An 18791-nucleotide genomic window follows, 5' to 3' on the forward strand; every position below is an offset into this window, starting at 1 on the left:
ATGGATCCTTGGGGCTCCCTGAGCTTGGTTGTTTTCTTGCAGATGTTTGATTACCCAAATGGGTAACATCATCGGGGCTAGAATGGTTTGCTCTCTTGTCTATATACAGGTAGTCCTTGACTTATAACAGTTCATTTAGTGACTGTTACAGCGGCACTGAAAAAATGTGACTTATGACCGTTTTTCAGTTACGAGCTTTGCAGCATCCCCTTGATCAAAATTGAGGTGCTTGGCAACTGGTTCATACTTATGACGGTTGCAATGTCCCGGGGTCACGTGATCCCCTCTTTCAACCTTCTGAGAAGCAGAGTCAATGGGGAAGCCTCTTCACTTAACAATCAGGTTACTAACTTATCAACTGCAGTGATTCGGTTAACAACTGTGGCAAGAAAGGTTGTAAAATGGGGCAAAACTCAAGTATCTTGCTGAGAGAGAGAAAGAGATGTAGGTAGGTAGGTAGGTAGGTAGATTGAGATAGATAATGAGAGAGAGAGAGATAATGTGTGTGTGAGAGCAAGAGTGAGAGAGACTGAGAACGAAGGAAGGAGGGATATTTATTTATTTATTTATTTATTTATTTATTGGTTTGATTTATATGCAGCCTTTCTCCGGAGACTCAGGGCGGCTTACAATGCGTTAAGCAATAGCCTTCATACTTTTTTGTATATACCTGCTTAGTAGGACTTTTGGCCCCACCAAGAAGTGTTCTTTTTATACAAAATCAGTTTATTGCCCCCACAATACGGGTCCTCATTTTACCTACCTTGGAAGGATGGAAGGCTGAGTCAACCTTGAGCCTGGCGAGATTTGAACTTGCAGTAATTGCAGGCAGCTGGCAGCTAAGTGCTACTTTAACAGCATTTTAGTCCGCTGCGCCACCAAGGCTCCTACAGATAGATAGATAGATAGATAGATAGATAGATAGATAGATAGATAGATAGATAGATGTAGGTAGATAGAGGTAGGTGGTAGGTAGGTAGGTAGATAAATTGATGGATTGATATAGATAGGTGGGTAGGTAGAGATAGATAAATATAGGTAGGTAGGTAAAGAAAGGTAGGTATAGGTAGGTAGGTAGGTAGGTAGGTAGGGATAGATAGATAGATATAGATGATAAATAGAGAGACATAGACAGACAGATGATAGATAGATAGATAGATAGATAGATAGATAGATAGATAGATAGATAGATAAAGATACCGGTAGGTAGGTAGGTCGGTCGGTAGATATAAAAGCAAAGAGCAAGACCCACTTCCTTCTATCGTTGTGTCATGAAACGCCTGCAAGAACACAACCCAGAACCAAGGAATCCACAGATCAACCCTCAGCTACAAATACCCTCTTCTTCTATTGGTCTCGTGGCTTTTTTAAACTGAGCTTTCCCTCAATTTGATCCTGCACTCCTACATTTTGGACCAGGAAATAGAACCAGATTTTCTCAGGGTAACCGTTCTTCCTCTAGCGTCCTTATAAATATTAGTTCTACCAAGTTACCTTAATCCTAAACCTGGTTCTGTTTCCTTGTCCAAGATGCATTTTACCCTTAGAAGGAGGGGGGGAAAAAGTGCTCCCCCCCCTTTCCTTGTTTTCCTCTTGAAATTCCATTTATCCACTTTGCCCTTTGAAACTAAGTTCTTCCTTTTTCTGTAGGATTTGGACGGGCCAGAGGAAGAGGAACTGGGAGATTTTCAGCCCAAGGCATGGGGTAGGTTTTTAATAACAGACGTAAGATTTGTATTTTAATTGCATGTGGACCAAACAATACTGCTTAACTGTGCATGGTTGGAAATTCTTCAAATTTTGTTGAGCAGGACTTTCTGTCTATTCCTCTTAGCAAAGGAACTTGAAAAAGGACAAAAGCCGTCAAATTAGAAATCCAGAAAACCAGTTTGTAAGTCTTTCTTAGGCATGGAAGCCAGCTGGATGACCTGAGGCCATTTATTCCCTTTCAGGAGCTGACTAATCAATAACATCTCATTACATCATAGCAATAGCACTTAGCAAGAGCAAGAGCAATTAGACTTATATACCACTTCATAGTGCTTTTAGAGCCCTCTCTAAGCGGTTTACAGAATCAGCATATTGCCCCCAACAACCTAGGTCCTCATTTCACCGACCTTGGAATGGTAGGGGGCTGAGTCAACCCTGAGCCAGTCATGATCAAACTCCTGGCTGTGGGCAGACTTAACTTCCAATATTGCATTCTAACCATTGCACAACCTCAGTTTTTAAACAGAATAAGGAAAGAATAGAATAGAATAGAATCAGAGGTGGGTTTCAGCAGGTTCTGACCAGTTCTGGAGAACCGGTTGTAAAAATTCTGACTGGCCCTGCCCCCATCTATTCTCTGCCTCCCAAGTCCCAGCTGACCGGGAGGAAATGGGGATTTTCAGTAACCTTCCCATGGAGTGGGGAGGAAATGGAGATTTTACAGTATCCTTCCCCTGCCACACCCACCAAGCCATGCCCACCAAGCAGTGCCACACCCACCAAGCCACACCCACAGAACCGGTAGTAAAAAAATTTGAAACCCACCACAGAATAGAGTAGAGTAGAGTAGAGTAGAGTAGAGTAGAGTAGAGTAGAATAGAATAGAATAGAATAGAATAGAATAGAATAGAATAGAATAGAATAGAATAGAATAGAATAGAATCTTTATTGGCCAAATGTGATTGGGCACACAAGGAATTTGTCTTCGGTGCATAAGCTCTCAGTGTACATAAAGCTATAAGTGATATCATGCATTGATAGCTTGGTTTTCAGATCTAGGTGAATCCAGTTCAGAAACGGTGGTTCCCTTGTAGAATCCCTGGTGCTCTCTGAGCTTTTTTTCTTTTTTGCAGACGTTTCATTACCCAACAAGGTAACATCATCAGTGCTGGAAGGGACTGGGATTTGCAGAGAGGAGGAGGTCTCTGTTTATGTATAAACGGCTTGCCCTGTCAGTATTAATAAGATTGTTCCTGATAGTTCATTGATTAGGCTGTTGTTTACTCTGGGGTCCTTGGTATCCTCTGAGCTTGGTAGTTTTCTTGCAGACATCTCATTACCCAACTGGGTAACATCATCAGTTTTGGAAAGGATTGAGGTTTGCTCCGTGTCCTTTGGTTATTTTTGCTTTAGTGATCTTTGATGATTTTGATCTTGTGTTTACTGTCCAGTGTCACAATTGTGAAGTGGGCAGCTATATAACTTGCTATAATAAGTAAAGCGGCAGTGAAAAAACCGTCATACAGGATAACTTTTTGTTAGCAGATCTGCTTGAATGGACAAAAATATCAGGGCAACCTTGACATTTAAAGGGATTGTTTTCAGTGCTGATTAATAAATCTAAGGGAAACTATTTTTTGTTGAGTTACACTACTGGTTGTTTTTCTCCCTCTGTCTCCACACCCAGGCAAAGTTTTCCAATTCCCCTTTTCAACCTGGAAATTTCGTATAAAGTATCAATATTGCCCCACTGATCTATGACTTGATCTACCTTTATGGATGTTTTCTTTTAGACAGTTGTGAGTGTGGCAACCCACAAAACTTTCCACTTCGTGAAGTAGCCCGTTTCAAGCATTTCGTTAAGGACTAGAACAGTTCAAAATGAAATGCTTTTCAGATCCATACTGGCAATTAAATTAAAAGAGTTTTTCTTTTCTCCCTATTCATCCTATTTCCTCTACTTCTGCGGATGCTAAACATTTAATTACTTCAATTTATATTTAATTAATTCAATTTATATGCCGCCCCTCTCCGAAGACTCAAGGCGGCATGGAGGGTTCCTGGATGTGGCCAATCTTGGTGGCCCTTCCATGGTCTGGATTCCACCAAAAAGCACATGAGATCCTGGCTTCAATCCCCAGAGGTAGTGGAGGGTTGAAATACTGACCTGAAAGACTGGAAACAGGACTCATTGACAACATACAGTGTAAAGACTGGAACCGAGATTATGTAGGACAAACGGGCAGAAGACTAGCAGAAGACTGCATCCATGAACACCGACTGGCAGTCAGAAGACAGGATGGAAACTTTTAATTTCACAACATATGAACAGAGTCAACCATAGTTTCAGCTGGGAGACTATGACCATCCTAGACCAAGCCAAGTCCCCAAACGCAAGACAATTCCTGGAAGCCTGGCACTCAGACAAATCGTCCATCAATAGATACATAGATATAAATAACATCTACACACTGTGGAAAAGAAGACAATCAACAAATGAAAAAGGGATCGGGAAAATCAAAAGGCCTCCCCCCCAGCAGTCAACACCCCAGCTGAGCATGGATTAACACTTCAAGATTAACATTAGTCCAACAATCGTAAATGTAAACAATGCTCTAATCAAGGAACTGCCAAGCAAGCTAACAGTAAACAGCCCAAACAAAGAATCTCTTTAAGACCTCTCCCACCAGCCCTGACAGGCCAATATACGTTGAGAGCAAACCCCTCTCCCTTCCAGCACTGATGATGTTATCTAGTTGGGTAGTAAAATGTCTACAAGGAAACAACCAGGCTCAGAGAGCACCAAGGACCCCACAGTCCTCCTTCCCATCACAACCCCCTCCTCTCTTCTAGCACTGATGACGTTACCTAGCAATAGCACTTAGACTTATATACCGCTTCACAGTGCTTTTACAGCCCCCTCTAAGGGGTTTACAGAGTCAGCCTCTTGTCCCCGACAATCTAGGCCCGTGATGGCGAACCTATGGCACGCGTGCCACAGGTGGCACACGAAGCCATATCAGTGGGCACGTGAGCGTTGACCTAGCTCAGCTCCGTTGGGACTGGAAGTCAGAAAACCGACTGTTTCCGGCCTCCGGAGGGCCTCGGCAGGGGGTGGGAGGCTGTTTTCCGCCCTCCCCAGGTCCCTAGAAAGGCTCTGGAGCCTGGGGAGGGCGAAAAATGGGCCTACCGGGCCCACCATATTGGCTTTTGGCACCCATCATGTGCCAAAAGCTGTGGGAGCGCAGGTCATGCATGCATGTATGGGGGGTGGGGCACATTGAATTATGGGTATGGGCACATGCACGCACAATTTCCCCCACGCTCCCGCCACTTTTGGCACGCGACAGCAAAAAGGTTAGCCATTACTGATCTAGGCCCTCATTTTACCAACCTTGGAAGGATGGAAGGCTTGAGCCGGTGGGACTTGAACTACCAAGCTGCTGGCAATCGGCAGTCAGCAGAAGTAGCCTGCAGTACTGCATTCTAACCACTGCCCCACCAAGGCTCTAGTTGTGCTGTGTTGGGTAGTAAAACATCCGCAAGGAAACAGACAAGCTCAGAGACCACCAAGGACTCCAGAGTTCTCTTCCTCCCCCCTCCCCCTTCTAGCACTGATGATGTTACCTAGTTGGGTAATAAAACGTCTGCAAGGAAACAACCAGGCTCAGAGAAGACCAAGGACCCATCAGAGCGACCTCTGAGGCCTCTCTAGGTTGGAAGGGAAAATGGTGGGCTAGGCTGAGCAGACAATTATCAAAGCCTCGCTTTCTCTAAGAGTTCTGACTTTCTCCACCTCTCTTGACCTGTAGGACGTTTAACCCTGCAGATTACACCGATTCCTCAGCCACCGACGGCTTTGGGGCAAAACAGGAGTCTTGGGAACTGGGAGAAAACGATACAGCTGAAGGAACAGGTGAGGGAACGGCAAGGTTACAGATTACAAGCCTGTCCCAAATTGCCAATAGCCGGGTAATAATTGCTGTGCCTTTCCCGATAACAGCAAAATGTGCATCTTTTTCTGAGAATAGTTGAAGGTAAGGCGTAAATGCTGCCTGTAATCTTACCTGTGAAACAGTTTTCAATAAAGGGGAATATTTGTAGCTCGGGGTTGACCTGAGAGGGGTCCTTGGTGCTCTCTGAGCTTGCTTCTTTTCTTGCAGATGTTTCATGACCCAAACTAGGTTTGCAAGAAAACAAGCAAGCTCAGAGAGCACCAAGGACCCCTCAAAAGAGTTTTCCATTGGCACGTGTGTGTGTGTGTGTGTGTGTGTGTGTGAGAGAGAGAGAGAGAGAGAGAGAGAGAGAGAGAGAGAGAGAGAGGGGGGGGGGGGGGGGGGAGGGAGGGAGGGAGGGAGAATGAAAATGATGTGGAACTAAGAACTTGGTTTTCTACCCACCACTTATCCTCCCCACAAAGGGAGAATGCCATTGCAGCCACTTTATACCAAACTCGGCACTTCTTTGATCTTTTTCTGTCGAAGCTGCTTGTGAATTCTTCTTTTTTGTGATCAATGCCATGAGGTGGAGACAGAATAACCGAGTTGGAAGGGACCTTGAACGTCTTCTAGTCCAGGCCACTACTCAGGCAGGAGATCCTATACCCGTGATGGCGAACCTATGGCACGCGTGCCACAGGTGTCACGCGGAGCCATATTAGTGGGCACGCCAGCTCAGCTCTGGGGCGCATGCGCGGGCCAGCCAGCTGATTTTCGGGCCTTCTGGGCCCACCAGAAGTAGGGAAACAGGCTGTTTCCCGCCTCAGGAGGGCCTGGGGGGGTGGGGAAGGCCCGTTTTTTCTTTCTTACCTGGCTTCAGATCCTCTCTGTGTATCTGGGAACGGCAAAAACAGCCTTTCCCACTCCCTTGGAGGCCCTACGGAGGCTGAAAGGGCCCATTTCCCCACTCACGGTGGGACAGGAAGTGACATTTTTTCCTGTCCCCAGCCTCCAGAGACTTCTAGAGAGGCTCCTAGAGACTCCTAGAGAGGCTCCTAGAGACTCCTAGAGAGGTTCTGGAGGCTGGGGACAGCAAAAAAGTCACTTCCTGTCCCACCGGGAGTTGGGAAATGGGCCCTTTCAACCTCCGTAGGGCCTCCAAGGGAGTGGGAAAGGCTGTTTTTGCCGTTCCCAGATACACAGAGAGGATCTGGAACCAGGTAAGAAAGAAAAAGGGGCCTACCAGGTCATCCTGTGCCAGGAGCGGGGGGGAGGGGGGGGGTTGCGCACACATGCGCGTGGGCACGTGCGTGCGCAACCCTCCCCCCCCTCTCCTGGCACGCAATGGCAAAAAGGTTAGCCATCACTGTCCTATACCATATCAGACAAGTGGCTGTACAGTCTCTTCTTAAAAGCCTCCAGTGATGGAGCACCCACAACTTCTGGAGGCAACTTCTGTTCCACTGATTAATGGTTCTCACTGTTAGAAAGTGAGAACAATTAGGAAGTTTCTCCCTAATTCCAGGTAGCTTCTTTCCTTGAGTGGTTCCCATCCATTGTTTCTTGTCCTGCCCATTAGTCTCGTGCTTTGGAAAATGAGTTGACTCCCTCTTCTTTGTGACAGCCTTTGAAGAGTGGCTCGTGTGAAATTTTCCACATGCTACAGCAGCGCCCATTTTTCAAAATGTCTATCCTCTGTTAATTTACTTAGTCCGAACTTAGAACAGAAGAGATACTCAGGGATGCAAAATAAACAAAGACTTAACGTATTTGCAGGACGGATGTCAAGATATGTTTTTATAATAGCTCCACAGTCAAGTTTTCCTGGTTTGCAAACCAGTGGAAGCATGTCAGGTTGGGAACTTTTTAGTTTAAGGTAGCTTGGGGTCAGAATAGCCCCCAAGAAACCCACTTGTACATAAATGTCATCTACATTTACAGTCCGGGTAAATTTGTTGTTACTTTTGAATTTTCATGAGCACTGGAAAAATTGCCAGTGGTTTGGAAGCATCGACGAAGAAAAAAAACCCTTATGTTTCTGGGAATCCATAGGTCATATTTCACCTGGGTGGGAATTATTCCTCTTTTAGGAAAACATTTTAATATCTTCAGCGTCCCAGTTTTCCATTTTATAATCTGCTTAAGTAATTTTAAAACAACTTTACTTGAAACCTGTTTCAGTGTCTTTGCGTGACAATAATCCTCGCTGCCTGATAGCAGTTTGTATGTATCATGACTCCCAAGTAAGAAAATAAATAAATAAAACATGAAAAACATTTTTGGAAATCCCAGTGAACACACACACACACACACACACACAAACAAAATCAATCACCACCTGTGAGATGATTTCTAAAAATGAAAGCTTTTTAATTTTGGCTGAAAAAAAATCATTTTGACTTCTGGAGGCTTTGCCCGGTGACCCAGAACGTGGGTGTCCTCACTCTGAACTTGACTTGGCTCTTCTGTTTCTGCCATGAGCTGTTAATTTGCATAGTTTAAAAATGATTTATCACCGTAGCAGGCTGGGAGGGTTTGTTTTAAGATGTTGGGATGTGGGCTAGAGAGCAGCTTTTGTAAGGATGGCCTGAACCAAAGCTTAGAAGACCCTACTTTCTTTTTTTTTTTTTAATAATTTTTATTGAGTATTTTACATTATAAAACCAAATACACAATAGCAAAAGAAGTCAAGAGACAAAAATAAAAACACACGCACATCAGACGTTAAAATACAATATTAACAACAGATATATACAATTTTACAACTTTCTGCATCAACTTTTTTTATCCTTCTGCTCTTTCACTTTATTGTTAAATATTCATAATTAACTGCTTTGTTAGCAGGATCATTATTTATATTTATATCCAGTATGTTAATATCAAATTTCACTTTATATTCTTATTTCTTAATTTGATTTCTGTTTTCCAACCATGTATAAAACCTATTCCACACTTTATAATAATCCAAGTTAGAAGACCCTAGTTTCTATCCTGCCTTTATTTCTTTTTCTTTAATAAACAATTCAAGGTGGCGAACATACCTGATACAGGTCGTCCTTGGCTTATGACCACAATTGAGGTCAAAATTTATGTTGCTAAGTGAGATATTTGTTAAGGGAGATTTGCCCCATTCTACGATTTTTCTTGCCACGTTTGGTAAGTGAATTACTGCAGTTCAGTTAGTAACATAGGGTTGTTAAGTGTATCTGGCTTCCCCATTGCTTCTGAGAAGGTCGTGAAAGGGGATCACATGACCTTGGAAAACAGCAATGGTCATAAGTAAGAAACCAGTTGTCCAGCATCCAAATGTAAATCACATGACCATGGGGATGCTGCAATGGCCATAAGTATGAAAAATGGTCATAAGTCACTCTTTTCAGTGCCGTTGTAACTTTGAACGGTAGGTAAACAAACTGTTGTAAGTTGAGGACTACCTGTAGACTTTCCTCCTCCTCTTTTCCTCTTTTCCTATCAACCCTGCGAGCTGGATTGGGCTGAGAGAAAGACGACTAGCTCAAAGTCACCCAGCTGGCTTTCATGCCTAAAATGGGACTAGAACTCACAGTCTCCTGGTGATTGGCCCAAACACACCCAGCTGGCTTTTATGCCTAAGGTGGGACTCGAACTCATGTCCTCCCAGTTCCTAGCCTGATTCTTAACCATTAGACCAAATTGGCTCTTTTGAACTGTGTGGCTCAATGCCTCCTTTCCCTCTTCTTTCATACGTTTTTATCATTTCTATTAGTTTAATAATTTGCTATAGTAAGCACCTCTTGGACCACAGCGGAAAACTTTTCAAGTGATCCGAGAAACAGATGCTCCTTCCTTCCGAATCTCAGTTCTCCCACCTACATCTCTGTGGTGGGCAGGACACGGAGTGGCTGAGGATTGATTTTACAGGTTTGCAGGCAGCTCTGACCTTCTTCTGCGGATAAGACTTGGTCCAAAAGCAAAATTCAGATTTTTTGGCTTCGGTGAGGGCAGAGTCATTTTCTTTAGCAGTGTCTGATATCTTGCATTAATATTAATTGGTGGCCCATAGGTTTAATCCTACATGTTTTCATCTGTCAGATGCAATCACATCTGTAATCCAAGACGCGGAAAACGTATGGCCCTCGGCTACGACCCCTAACATCCCTAACCATTGTCCATTTTGGGTTCGGCTGCTTGGGAATTGTAATTTCAGCAAGGTACCGGTTTCCTTAAGAAATGAGCAGTTTTTTTTCTGATCAGCCCTTTGTTCTACAGGAGCATGGAAGAATTCAATAGAAGAATGGACGGCCGAAGACTGGAACGAAGATGTAAGTCTAGATTTTGTTTGCTTTGTTGTTGTGCAGTGCTGGTTCTCTTTGAAAAGTCTGTTGCAGAATACATGGCCTGACTTTTAAACACTTTTAACTCCTTGAATGTTATTTGCTAATTTTAATCCTGGGGTATTGTTCAAGATTATTAGTGTTAATACTGCTTTATAATGCCTTGATAAGGCCACGCTGGGAATACTGCATCCAGTTTTGGTCGCCACGAGGTAAAAAAGATGTGGAGACTCTAGAAAGAGTGCAGAGAAGAGCAACAAAGATGATGAGGGGACTGGAGGCTAAAACTTATGAAGAACGGTTGCAGGAACTGGGTAAGTCTAGTTTAATGAAAAGAAGGACCAGGGATGACATGATAGCAGTCTTCCAATATTTGAAGGGCTGTCACAGAGAGGAGGGAGTCAAGCTATTCTCCAAAGCCCCTGAGGTCAGGAGGAAAAGCAATGGGTGGAAACTAATCAAGGAAAGAAGCAACCTAGAACTAAGGAGAAATTTCCTGACAGTTAGAACAATTAATCAGTGGAGCAACCTATCTTCAGAAGTTGTGGTTGCTCCAACGCTGGAAGTTTTTAAGAAGAGATTGGACAGGCATTTATCTGAAATGCTATAGGGTCTCCTGCTTGAGCAGGGGGTTGGAGTAGAAGACCTCCAAGGTCCCTTCCAATTCTGTTATTCTATTTTAAATATAATTTTTCAGAGGATTTAAGCGGAGACTAGGCAGATCTCCTAAGACCTGTGCTATCACAACTTTGTGAAAATCTACACTTTTAAAGTATGGAAAATACAGCTACGGGTACTTTTCAACTTACAATCATTAGTTTAGTCAGCATTTGAAGTATACAACGGCACTGAAAAAGCGACTTATGACTCTTCACAATTAGGAGTGTTCCGGCATCCCCACGTCACATGATGGGGTTTTAAATTGGGGCGGCCGTTTAATTTAATTTATTTTTAATTATTTTAACTTTTATATTGTATGTTATTTTAATTCTCGGCTGTTCACCGCCCTGAGTCCCTTCGGGGAGAAGGGCAAGATATAAATTTAATAAATAATAATAATAATAATAATAATAATAATAATAATAATAATAATAATAATAATGTTGATGATGATCAAAATTTGGAGGCTTGGCAATTGACTCGTATTTATGATGGTTGCAATATCCTGGTGTCATGTGATCCCCTTTTGCGACCTTCTGACAAAGTCAGTGGGGAAGCCAGATTCACTTAACAACCGTGTTGCTAACTTTAACAACTGCAGGGGTTCACTTAACAAATGTGGCAAGAAAAGTCATCAAACGAGGCAAAACTCACTTAACAAATTTCTCACTTAACAACATAACACTTTGGGGCTCAATTGTGCTTGTGAGTCAAGAGTTACCTGTCTTGTGTTCCTTGTGTAGGTGGTGGCTGAAAGTGCCATAGGTGTTTCATTGGTCTGATCGAGAAGCTTCTAATCGCTTCTTCAGATAACCCAAAATAACAAACCATACATTTAAGGGATGATTGTCTGTGGTTTGTCCTCAGACCTGACTAGAACCGAGCTTGCTTCTCAAGAGTGGAAATTTTGGCCCGGAGAACCTGACTGGTCATTTGATTCCAGCAAAATCCCCAATTTAACCAGCTGCTGGTTTCAAGGAATTGTCAGTTTCCAGAAAGGAATTCTTGGCGTTTTTTTTGTTGTTGATGTTGTGCCTCACTTAGATTTTGGCCAGCATTTCACAAGCAGATTAAGTTGCTTCTCAGAAATCTTGCGGGCTTCTGTGTAACCTAAAACCTTTCAGCTGTTGTGTGGATCAAGTGACCTCATAATTGCCACCGTTTTTGGGCTGTGTCCTGTTTACCTTTCTGGACAGGCTGGAGCAGCAGCTCCACCCACAAGCAGAGGACAGTTATAGGCTGGTTTATTTTAGGATATAGAGACACACTTCTTGCTTTGGGAGTTGCTTGCAAGGGTTGTGTTGTGTGTTGACCTACCAATGTATGAGGGCATTTGTGGCCTCTTGAAATAACCATTCCTTAACAGTCTGTGGAGATTCTCAGTCATTCAGGTCACCCGAGAATACACTAAGGCAGAAGCTTGTCCACCCCAAAGATAAAACACCCAGACACAAACTGAGCAACGTGGTATATGCAGGGCAATGCAGTGAGCCATGTGCAGAGCTGTACACTGGGGAAACAAAACAGCCACTTCATAAGCACATGACACAACACAGGAGAACAAACTAGGACTAGATTCAGCAGTGCAGACACAGGCCACTCTTTTGAAGTCAGCAAAGTCCACATTCTGGACAGAGAGGACTGCTGGTTTGAAAGAGGGGTCAAAGAGGCCATCTCTGCCCAAATTGAACAGCCCTCTATCAACATAGGGGGAAGGATATGACATCATTTATCTCCAGTCTACAACACAGTCCTTTCAGCAGTTCCAAGAAGGCTCCACACCCATTTGCACCCGTCAGGTGATCCTGATGCCACAGATAACCTCCAGGTGACCTTAATGACCCTCTAAAAAGATGTAAATGTCCAGCTGTCTGCAAGGAGTATAAATCCTTCCCTTCCCCACTGTCTGTTCAGAGCTGAAGAAGCTTCTTGGATGAGAAGCAAAACGTCTTCAAAGAAAAACCAGAAAGTCCAGTTGCCTCTTGGAAAAGCACCTTTGGGACATTCCTTAACAGGTGCTTGCTGGATTTTCCCAGTCACTGTTAAAGCAGGTCTCCATCAGTCCTAGGAGGGAAGCACAAAACGTCTGTTTGAAAGAAGTTCTGATAGAAATCACCGTCTCCTGGTGATTGGCCCAAAGTCACCCAGCTGGCTTTCATGCCTAAGGCGGGACTAGAACTCCAATTCTAGAACTCCAATTCTAGGTTTCTAGGCTAGCACCTTAACCCCTACATCAAAATGGCTGTGATGACCCAGGGCGTGGCACGGAAGCAACACAGCCAGAGAACATGGTCATCAGCTATAGTTATACCAATTTTTAGAAAGGATGACCCTACTTCAGTTGAAAATTATAGACCACTCTCTTTGTGTTGTGTTATATGCAAAGTTATGGAATCAATTATAAACCAATCCATTGTTTTGCCACTTTGAGACAAACAATTTGCTTAGCCGCAGAAATATTGAATTCAATTGTAGTCATAAGTCGAGGATTACCTGTACAGAAAAGGTTCAGATCTGCCCTGAAGAACTTTATTCTGGTTTGGAATATTTCAAATTTCAAATCTTTATTGTCAGTGCACAACATACATACAGTGAGATTGGTTGAGCTCCCTCAACCAATGAATATACATTGATCAAAGCCTATACATATACATATACATTCATGGAGGAGGGTGGGGGCTGAGGCTTTGATCTATTGGGGAAGGCTGCCCTTCTGTCTAGGCGTACATGCATCGAGGGAAAAATCTTTAATTTGCCAGGAACAAAAATGAAGCTATTTGATATATTTTTATAGACACTGCCCTTCCCCTAAACATGTATGCGGTGCTGTTTTTCCATCATTCCCTCTTTGCCCATATCCATGTAAATTATTGCCTGCAAATGTGAGATAATTTTGTCTGTGCTTTAAAATCTTTCCAGTACCTTGTGTTTTTTGTTGCTATCTCCTGCAAAAAAAAAAGGGGGGGGGAGAATTAATGCAAAATATATTATTCTTGCTCTTTTTTTTTTGTCTGATCTTTTAGCTTTCAGAAACAAAGGTCTTCACAGCTTCATCAGTTCCAGCCGAGAACCATGTCGCTTCTGGTCAAAGGTACATATTTTCCTACGTTGTCTCTCTCAATGGGTATTATGGGATGGCCCTTTTCTCAGATGGAATTGTTGGTCCTTTCCATAATTATTTACAAGTGTACACATAGACCAGAAACACTGGAACTGAGAGCCCTAGAGGTGTCTGCTGCAGCCTCCTGCTATGTACATGGTCCCTTTAGGACAGGTGACTTATCTATCCAGCTTCTCTCTGGAGAAGGGGAACATACTGTACAGGTAGTCCTCGACTGACAACAATTCGCTTAATGACTGTCCGAAGTTAAAGCAGCACTGGAAAATAGTGACAGGGCAGCTCCCCCACGATCACATGATCAAAATTCAGAAGCTCAGCAACTGGCTTGTACAACTGGACGGTTGCAGTGTTGCAGTCGTGTGTTCATATTTTGCAACCTTCTCTCTCACAAGCAAAGTCAAGGGGGAAGCCAGATTCACTTAAAAAAAACCTGTTACTAATTTAACAACTTAAGCGATTCACTTAACAGCTGTGGCAAGAAAGAAGGCGTAAAATGGGGGCAAAACGCATTTTAACCACAGGAAATTTGAGCTCAGTTGCGGTTGTAAGTTGGGGACAACCTCTATTTTGTGACTTTCATTTATCAAGGCTTTACATGTTTCCTGTCAAATTTCATACTGTTTATTTTGGCCCACTGTTCATACTTAACCGGCAGATGTTCTCTCTCTCTGTGTTCAGAAATGTTGGCCTTAATTCTGGGATGCTGCCAACTCACTTCAGCCACCTTGCTGCGGGATAACTCACTGCCGGGACAATTCAACAATTGTATTTGATTATTTAAAATAATTTTTAAAATTACTTTAATGTTTGCCATTCAGATTTCGTCTTGCCCTCCCCCCCCCCCCCTTGTTCCTCCTTTCTTTGATGGTCCTATTCCACCATTTCTATGTAACTTTTGTCCTGTGGTAAATTGTCCCACGGTGAGTCTCCCGTGCTGAGTTGTTGGCTGCAGCGAATTGGCTGTGGCAAGTTGTCCTAGATCCCCAAAACTCACTGATAAAAACCTTGGACTTCACTGAGCCCCCTGGCCCTCCAATTGATGCTGCTCTCCAAGCTGATACGGAGTGATTTACGACGGCTGTCTAGCTGCAGTCATTCAGCCAATTATAAATCCATCTACCTGTTAATTTACCATTTTATTAATGAGGCTATTGTGAGACACTTAGTCAAATGTCTGCTGAGGTCAAGGTACACTATGTTCATAGCATTCCCCCAATCTATTAAGCTAGTAACTCTGTCAAAAGAAAAAGGGAGATAAAGTCAGCCAGCCGTGACTAATTGTTACATTCTTCTCCTGGTGCTCACAAGCAGCAGCTTTTGAATAATCTGTTCAAGGACCTTGCTCTATATAGATCTCAAGTTGACAAGCCTGTATATATACATATTTTTTAATGCTTTCCTAATTTAAAGATGGGGATGAATTGCTCTGGTTCTTTTGGAGGCCGCTTCCATCAGAGCTGCACTGGGAGCTCGCTCACTGAAAGTGCAACACAAATGCTTCAATTTTAATGCCCCCACCGCCACAGTGAAGCTCCTTCTAATGTAGAGATGTCGCTTCAAAATAGAGAAAAGCAAGATTTTACACTTAGGCAAGAAAAGCCAAACGTACTACAGATTGGGTGAAACTTGGCTCAGTAGCAGTAACTGTGGAAAGGATCTTGGACAATCACTTAAATATTTATTTATTTATTTTGAATCAAGTTTTATTGATTTCCCCCCCCCCCCCCATTCACCCGCATCTTTTTTTGAACAGATTATTGGCCATTTCTTATCTTATACAATTTTTCAAGTTCAAATACATTTTACTCAATTACAATTTTTGCCAAAATCTTCCCTTTTTCCCTATTTTTTCTTTAATTCATATCTCAATATTTCTATATTTATTTATATAAACAACATCTTCATTCGCTCTCAAATTCTAATTTTCTTGTTTGTTCACATTTATTCTCTCTTATTTTTTAACAATTTCTTCTTTATCTTCATATATTCATATGTGTGTTCAGAGTCGCCTTTCTTCCATTTTCTCTTTTTTGTTATACAGCAGTCTTTCTTCTCAGTCACTTCCCTTTCCCTCTCTTCCTTCCTTCTTCCTTTCTTTTCCTCCTTACTACTCCCCCTTCCTTTCTCCTTCTCCTCCTTTCTTCCTCCCTGACTAACCCTCTCTCCTACTCTGATTTCCCCTCCCTTCCTTCCTCCCCTCTCTTCTATCCCTCTCTCTCCTTTCCTTTTCTCCCATCTCTCTACTTCTTCTTCCATCTCTCTCTATTGCTGTATAGATTTTCAATTTAATATTTTCACTATGGTGTCCAGGCAACCCCGACCTTTCTTTCATTTATTAAATATCTTTCTCAAAATTCTTCTTATCTTTTTAATTGTTAACAATATATATTTATAATGGGAGGGCCTTCTCTGTGGGGGCACCTACCCTCTGGAATCAGCTGCCCTCAGAGATAAGTCGAATCCAAGACCTTGGTGCCTTCTGCCATGCCCTTAAAACTTTCTTTTTTCATTAAGCCGGGCTGGCTTAACATGTTTTTTAGCATATTTTAAAAAAATTTTAATTGGTTTGTTATCTTAAATTGGGGCCAAATTAATATATATCCTTTTAATTGTTTTTAATGTTTGTATTGTATGTTTTTATCTGGCTGTACACCGCCCTGAGTCCCTCGGGAGAAGGTGCGGTATATAAATTCGAAATAAAATAAATAAAAATAAAATAATTCACATCTTAATCATTTCTAATTGCCCCCGATCTAATTAGTTCTTATTTTAATCTTAATTTGCCTTCTTTCCCTTTTTTGATTACATTTCAAATATATAGTTTAAAATATTCCAATTTATTACAATTGGACAATCATTTAAATATGAGCCAAAAATATGCAGCAGCCACCAAAAAAGCCAACACAGTTCTGGGCTGCATCAACAGAGGGAGAGAATCAAGATCACGTGAAGGGTTAATGCCACTTTCTAAGGCCTTGGGAAGGCCACACTTGGAATATGGCATCCAGTTTATATGGCATCCATATAAAAAAGAACCCTACTACTGTGATATACAGGGAGCCCTCAACCTATGACCACAATTGAACTCAAAGTTTATGTTGCTAACCGAGTCAGTTGTTAAGTGAATCAATGCAGTTTTTAAATTAGCAGCCTGGTTATTAAGTGCAGCTGGTATCCCCATTGACTTTGCTGGTGAGAAGGTCGCAAAAGGGGATCACATGATCCCAGGACAGTGCAGCCGTCATAAATATGAGTTAGTTGCCAACCATCCGAATGTAAACGTGGCCATGGGGATGCTGCAACGGTCGTAAGTGTGAAAAATGGTCATAAGTCACTTTTTCCCGGTGTTGTTGTAACTTTGAAGGGTCACTTAAGTGAACTGTTGTAAGTGGAGGACTGCCTGTATTAGGGACTATATCTTTATTATGTATTTGTTAGATTTAAATCCCCCCTTTTGCTCTAAGAGCTCAAGGCAGCATCGTTCCCTCACCCTGGCTCCCTTTTTCCCCAGGGCAGCAAACCTAAGGGATAGAAGCCTATGGAAATTCTCAGTCATTCAGGTCACGGTTGTCCCAAAGGGGCTTTTTTCAGGAGGCAACTGGACTTTTCTTGTTTTTCCTTCTTTGAAGACGTTTCACTTCTCATCCTTCGGATGTGTGAGAGTATGAATGGATTTTCAAAAAATGCAGACGACAGGAACCAGGAGCACCACTCAGGTGACCCTCAGGACACAGATAAACCTCCAAGGGCTTCAACGGCCCTCTAAAAGGATGCAAATTTATTTATGTATTTATTTATTTTACTTACATTTATATGCCGCCCTTCTCCCAAAGGACTCAGCTGTCTGCAAGGAATATAAATCCTTCCCTTCCCCACCATCCAGTCAGAGCTGAAGAAGCTTCTTGGATGAGAAGCGAAACGTCTTCAAAAGAAAAACCAGAAAGTCCCGTTGCCTCTTGGGACAAACATGACCTGGATGACGGAGAATCTCTACAGACTTTTAGCCATGCACTTTGGGATGAAGAGCCTTCAAATGGTGTGGGGGTATGAATGGATTTCCAGAGAAAAAATTGCAGACTACAGGAACCATTTGCATCTCTCCGGTGACCCTGAGAACACGGAGAAACCTCCAAATGCTTCAAAGACCCTCTAAAAGGATGGAAATGACCAGCTGTCTGCAGGGAATATAAATCCTTCCATTCCCCACCATCCAGTCAGAGCTGAAGAAGCTTCTTGGAAGAGAAGCGAAACATCTTCAAAGAAGAAAAACCAAGAAAATCCAGTTGAAAAAGCCCCTTAGGGATTAAGGGTTAGATTGAGCTGAGAGAGGTTGGCTGGTCCAACATCACCTAGGGAGCTCTTATGGCTGCGAGTGGGCTTGAACTCAGATTCTTCAGTCCTAGTCTTTCACCATTAATCTCTTGGTCTCCCTCCTGTGCATACTCAGGAGTCTTTGGCTACTTTGAATTCCTCCTGGCCTGTCTCCTAGCTTCCTTCCATTTTTTCTAAATTTTCTTCCTCTTTCCCTTTGATACGTAGCATTGATCTGGTGACGCTGCTTCAGAACCCTGGCGCCCCGAATCAAGACCCAGAGGCCGCCTCCTTCGATGCTACTCAGCAGCAAGGCTTCGGCCAGGCGCTCGTCTTCACCAATTCCCAGCACAATCCTCCGACGGCCTCGGGAACAAGCAATCCAAGCACTGTGAACACTTACTCGGCACAAAGCCTGGTAATGTCCCTCCTATCGGTGACTCAGAACCCCGCGGTCAAAGATCTGGCAACGAATCCGGGAAAACGAAATGGGACGGCTTTGAACTGCGATGGGAACTCTTGTTTGTCTTTCGCAAAGGATAATTGTGGCGGTCCTTGGTACTCTCTGAGCTGGGTGGTTTCCTTGCAGACGTTTCATTACCCAACCTAGTACCCTGTTTCCCTCAAAATAAGACATTCCCTGATAATGTCTTATTATCAAGGGGGGGGGAAAATTGTCCCCCTCAGAACGGGCTCGCAATCTGGGTGTCCTCCTAGACTCACAGCTAAGATTGGAAC

The 18791-nt window shown here is 42.9% G+C and overlaps 1 protein-coding gene across 2 annotated transcripts in view; it reads left to right on the forward strand.

Moving 5' to 3' along the window:
• Positions 1 to 18791, forward strand: part of UBAP2 (ubiquitin associated protein 2) — a 136433-nt gene that overhangs the window by 57795 nt on the left and 59847 nt on the right. For both annotated transcript variants that reach the window (XM_070938977.1, XM_070938978.1), the window contains exons 7-11: positions 1651 to 1705; positions 5523 to 5626; positions 9897 to 9949; positions 13645 to 13712; positions 18282 to 18471. In XM_070938977.1, coding sequence (XP_070795078.1) covers positions 1651 to 1705; positions 5523 to 5626; positions 9897 to 9949; positions 13645 to 13712; positions 18282 to 18471 — 470 coding nt within the window. The remainder of the gene's footprint in view (positions 1 to 1650; positions 1706 to 5522; positions 5627 to 9896; positions 9950 to 13644; positions 13713 to 18281; positions 18472 to 18791) is intronic.

The sequence above is a fragment of the Pituophis catenifer genome, unplaced genomic scaffold, assembly GCF_029215685.1.
Source record: "Pituophis catenifer annectens isolate HBS135680 unplaced genomic scaffold, rPitCat1.0.hap2 SCAF_2, whole genome shotgun sequence".
NCBI lineage: Eukaryota > Metazoa > Chordata > Lepidosauria > Squamata > Colubridae > Pituophis > Pituophis catenifer.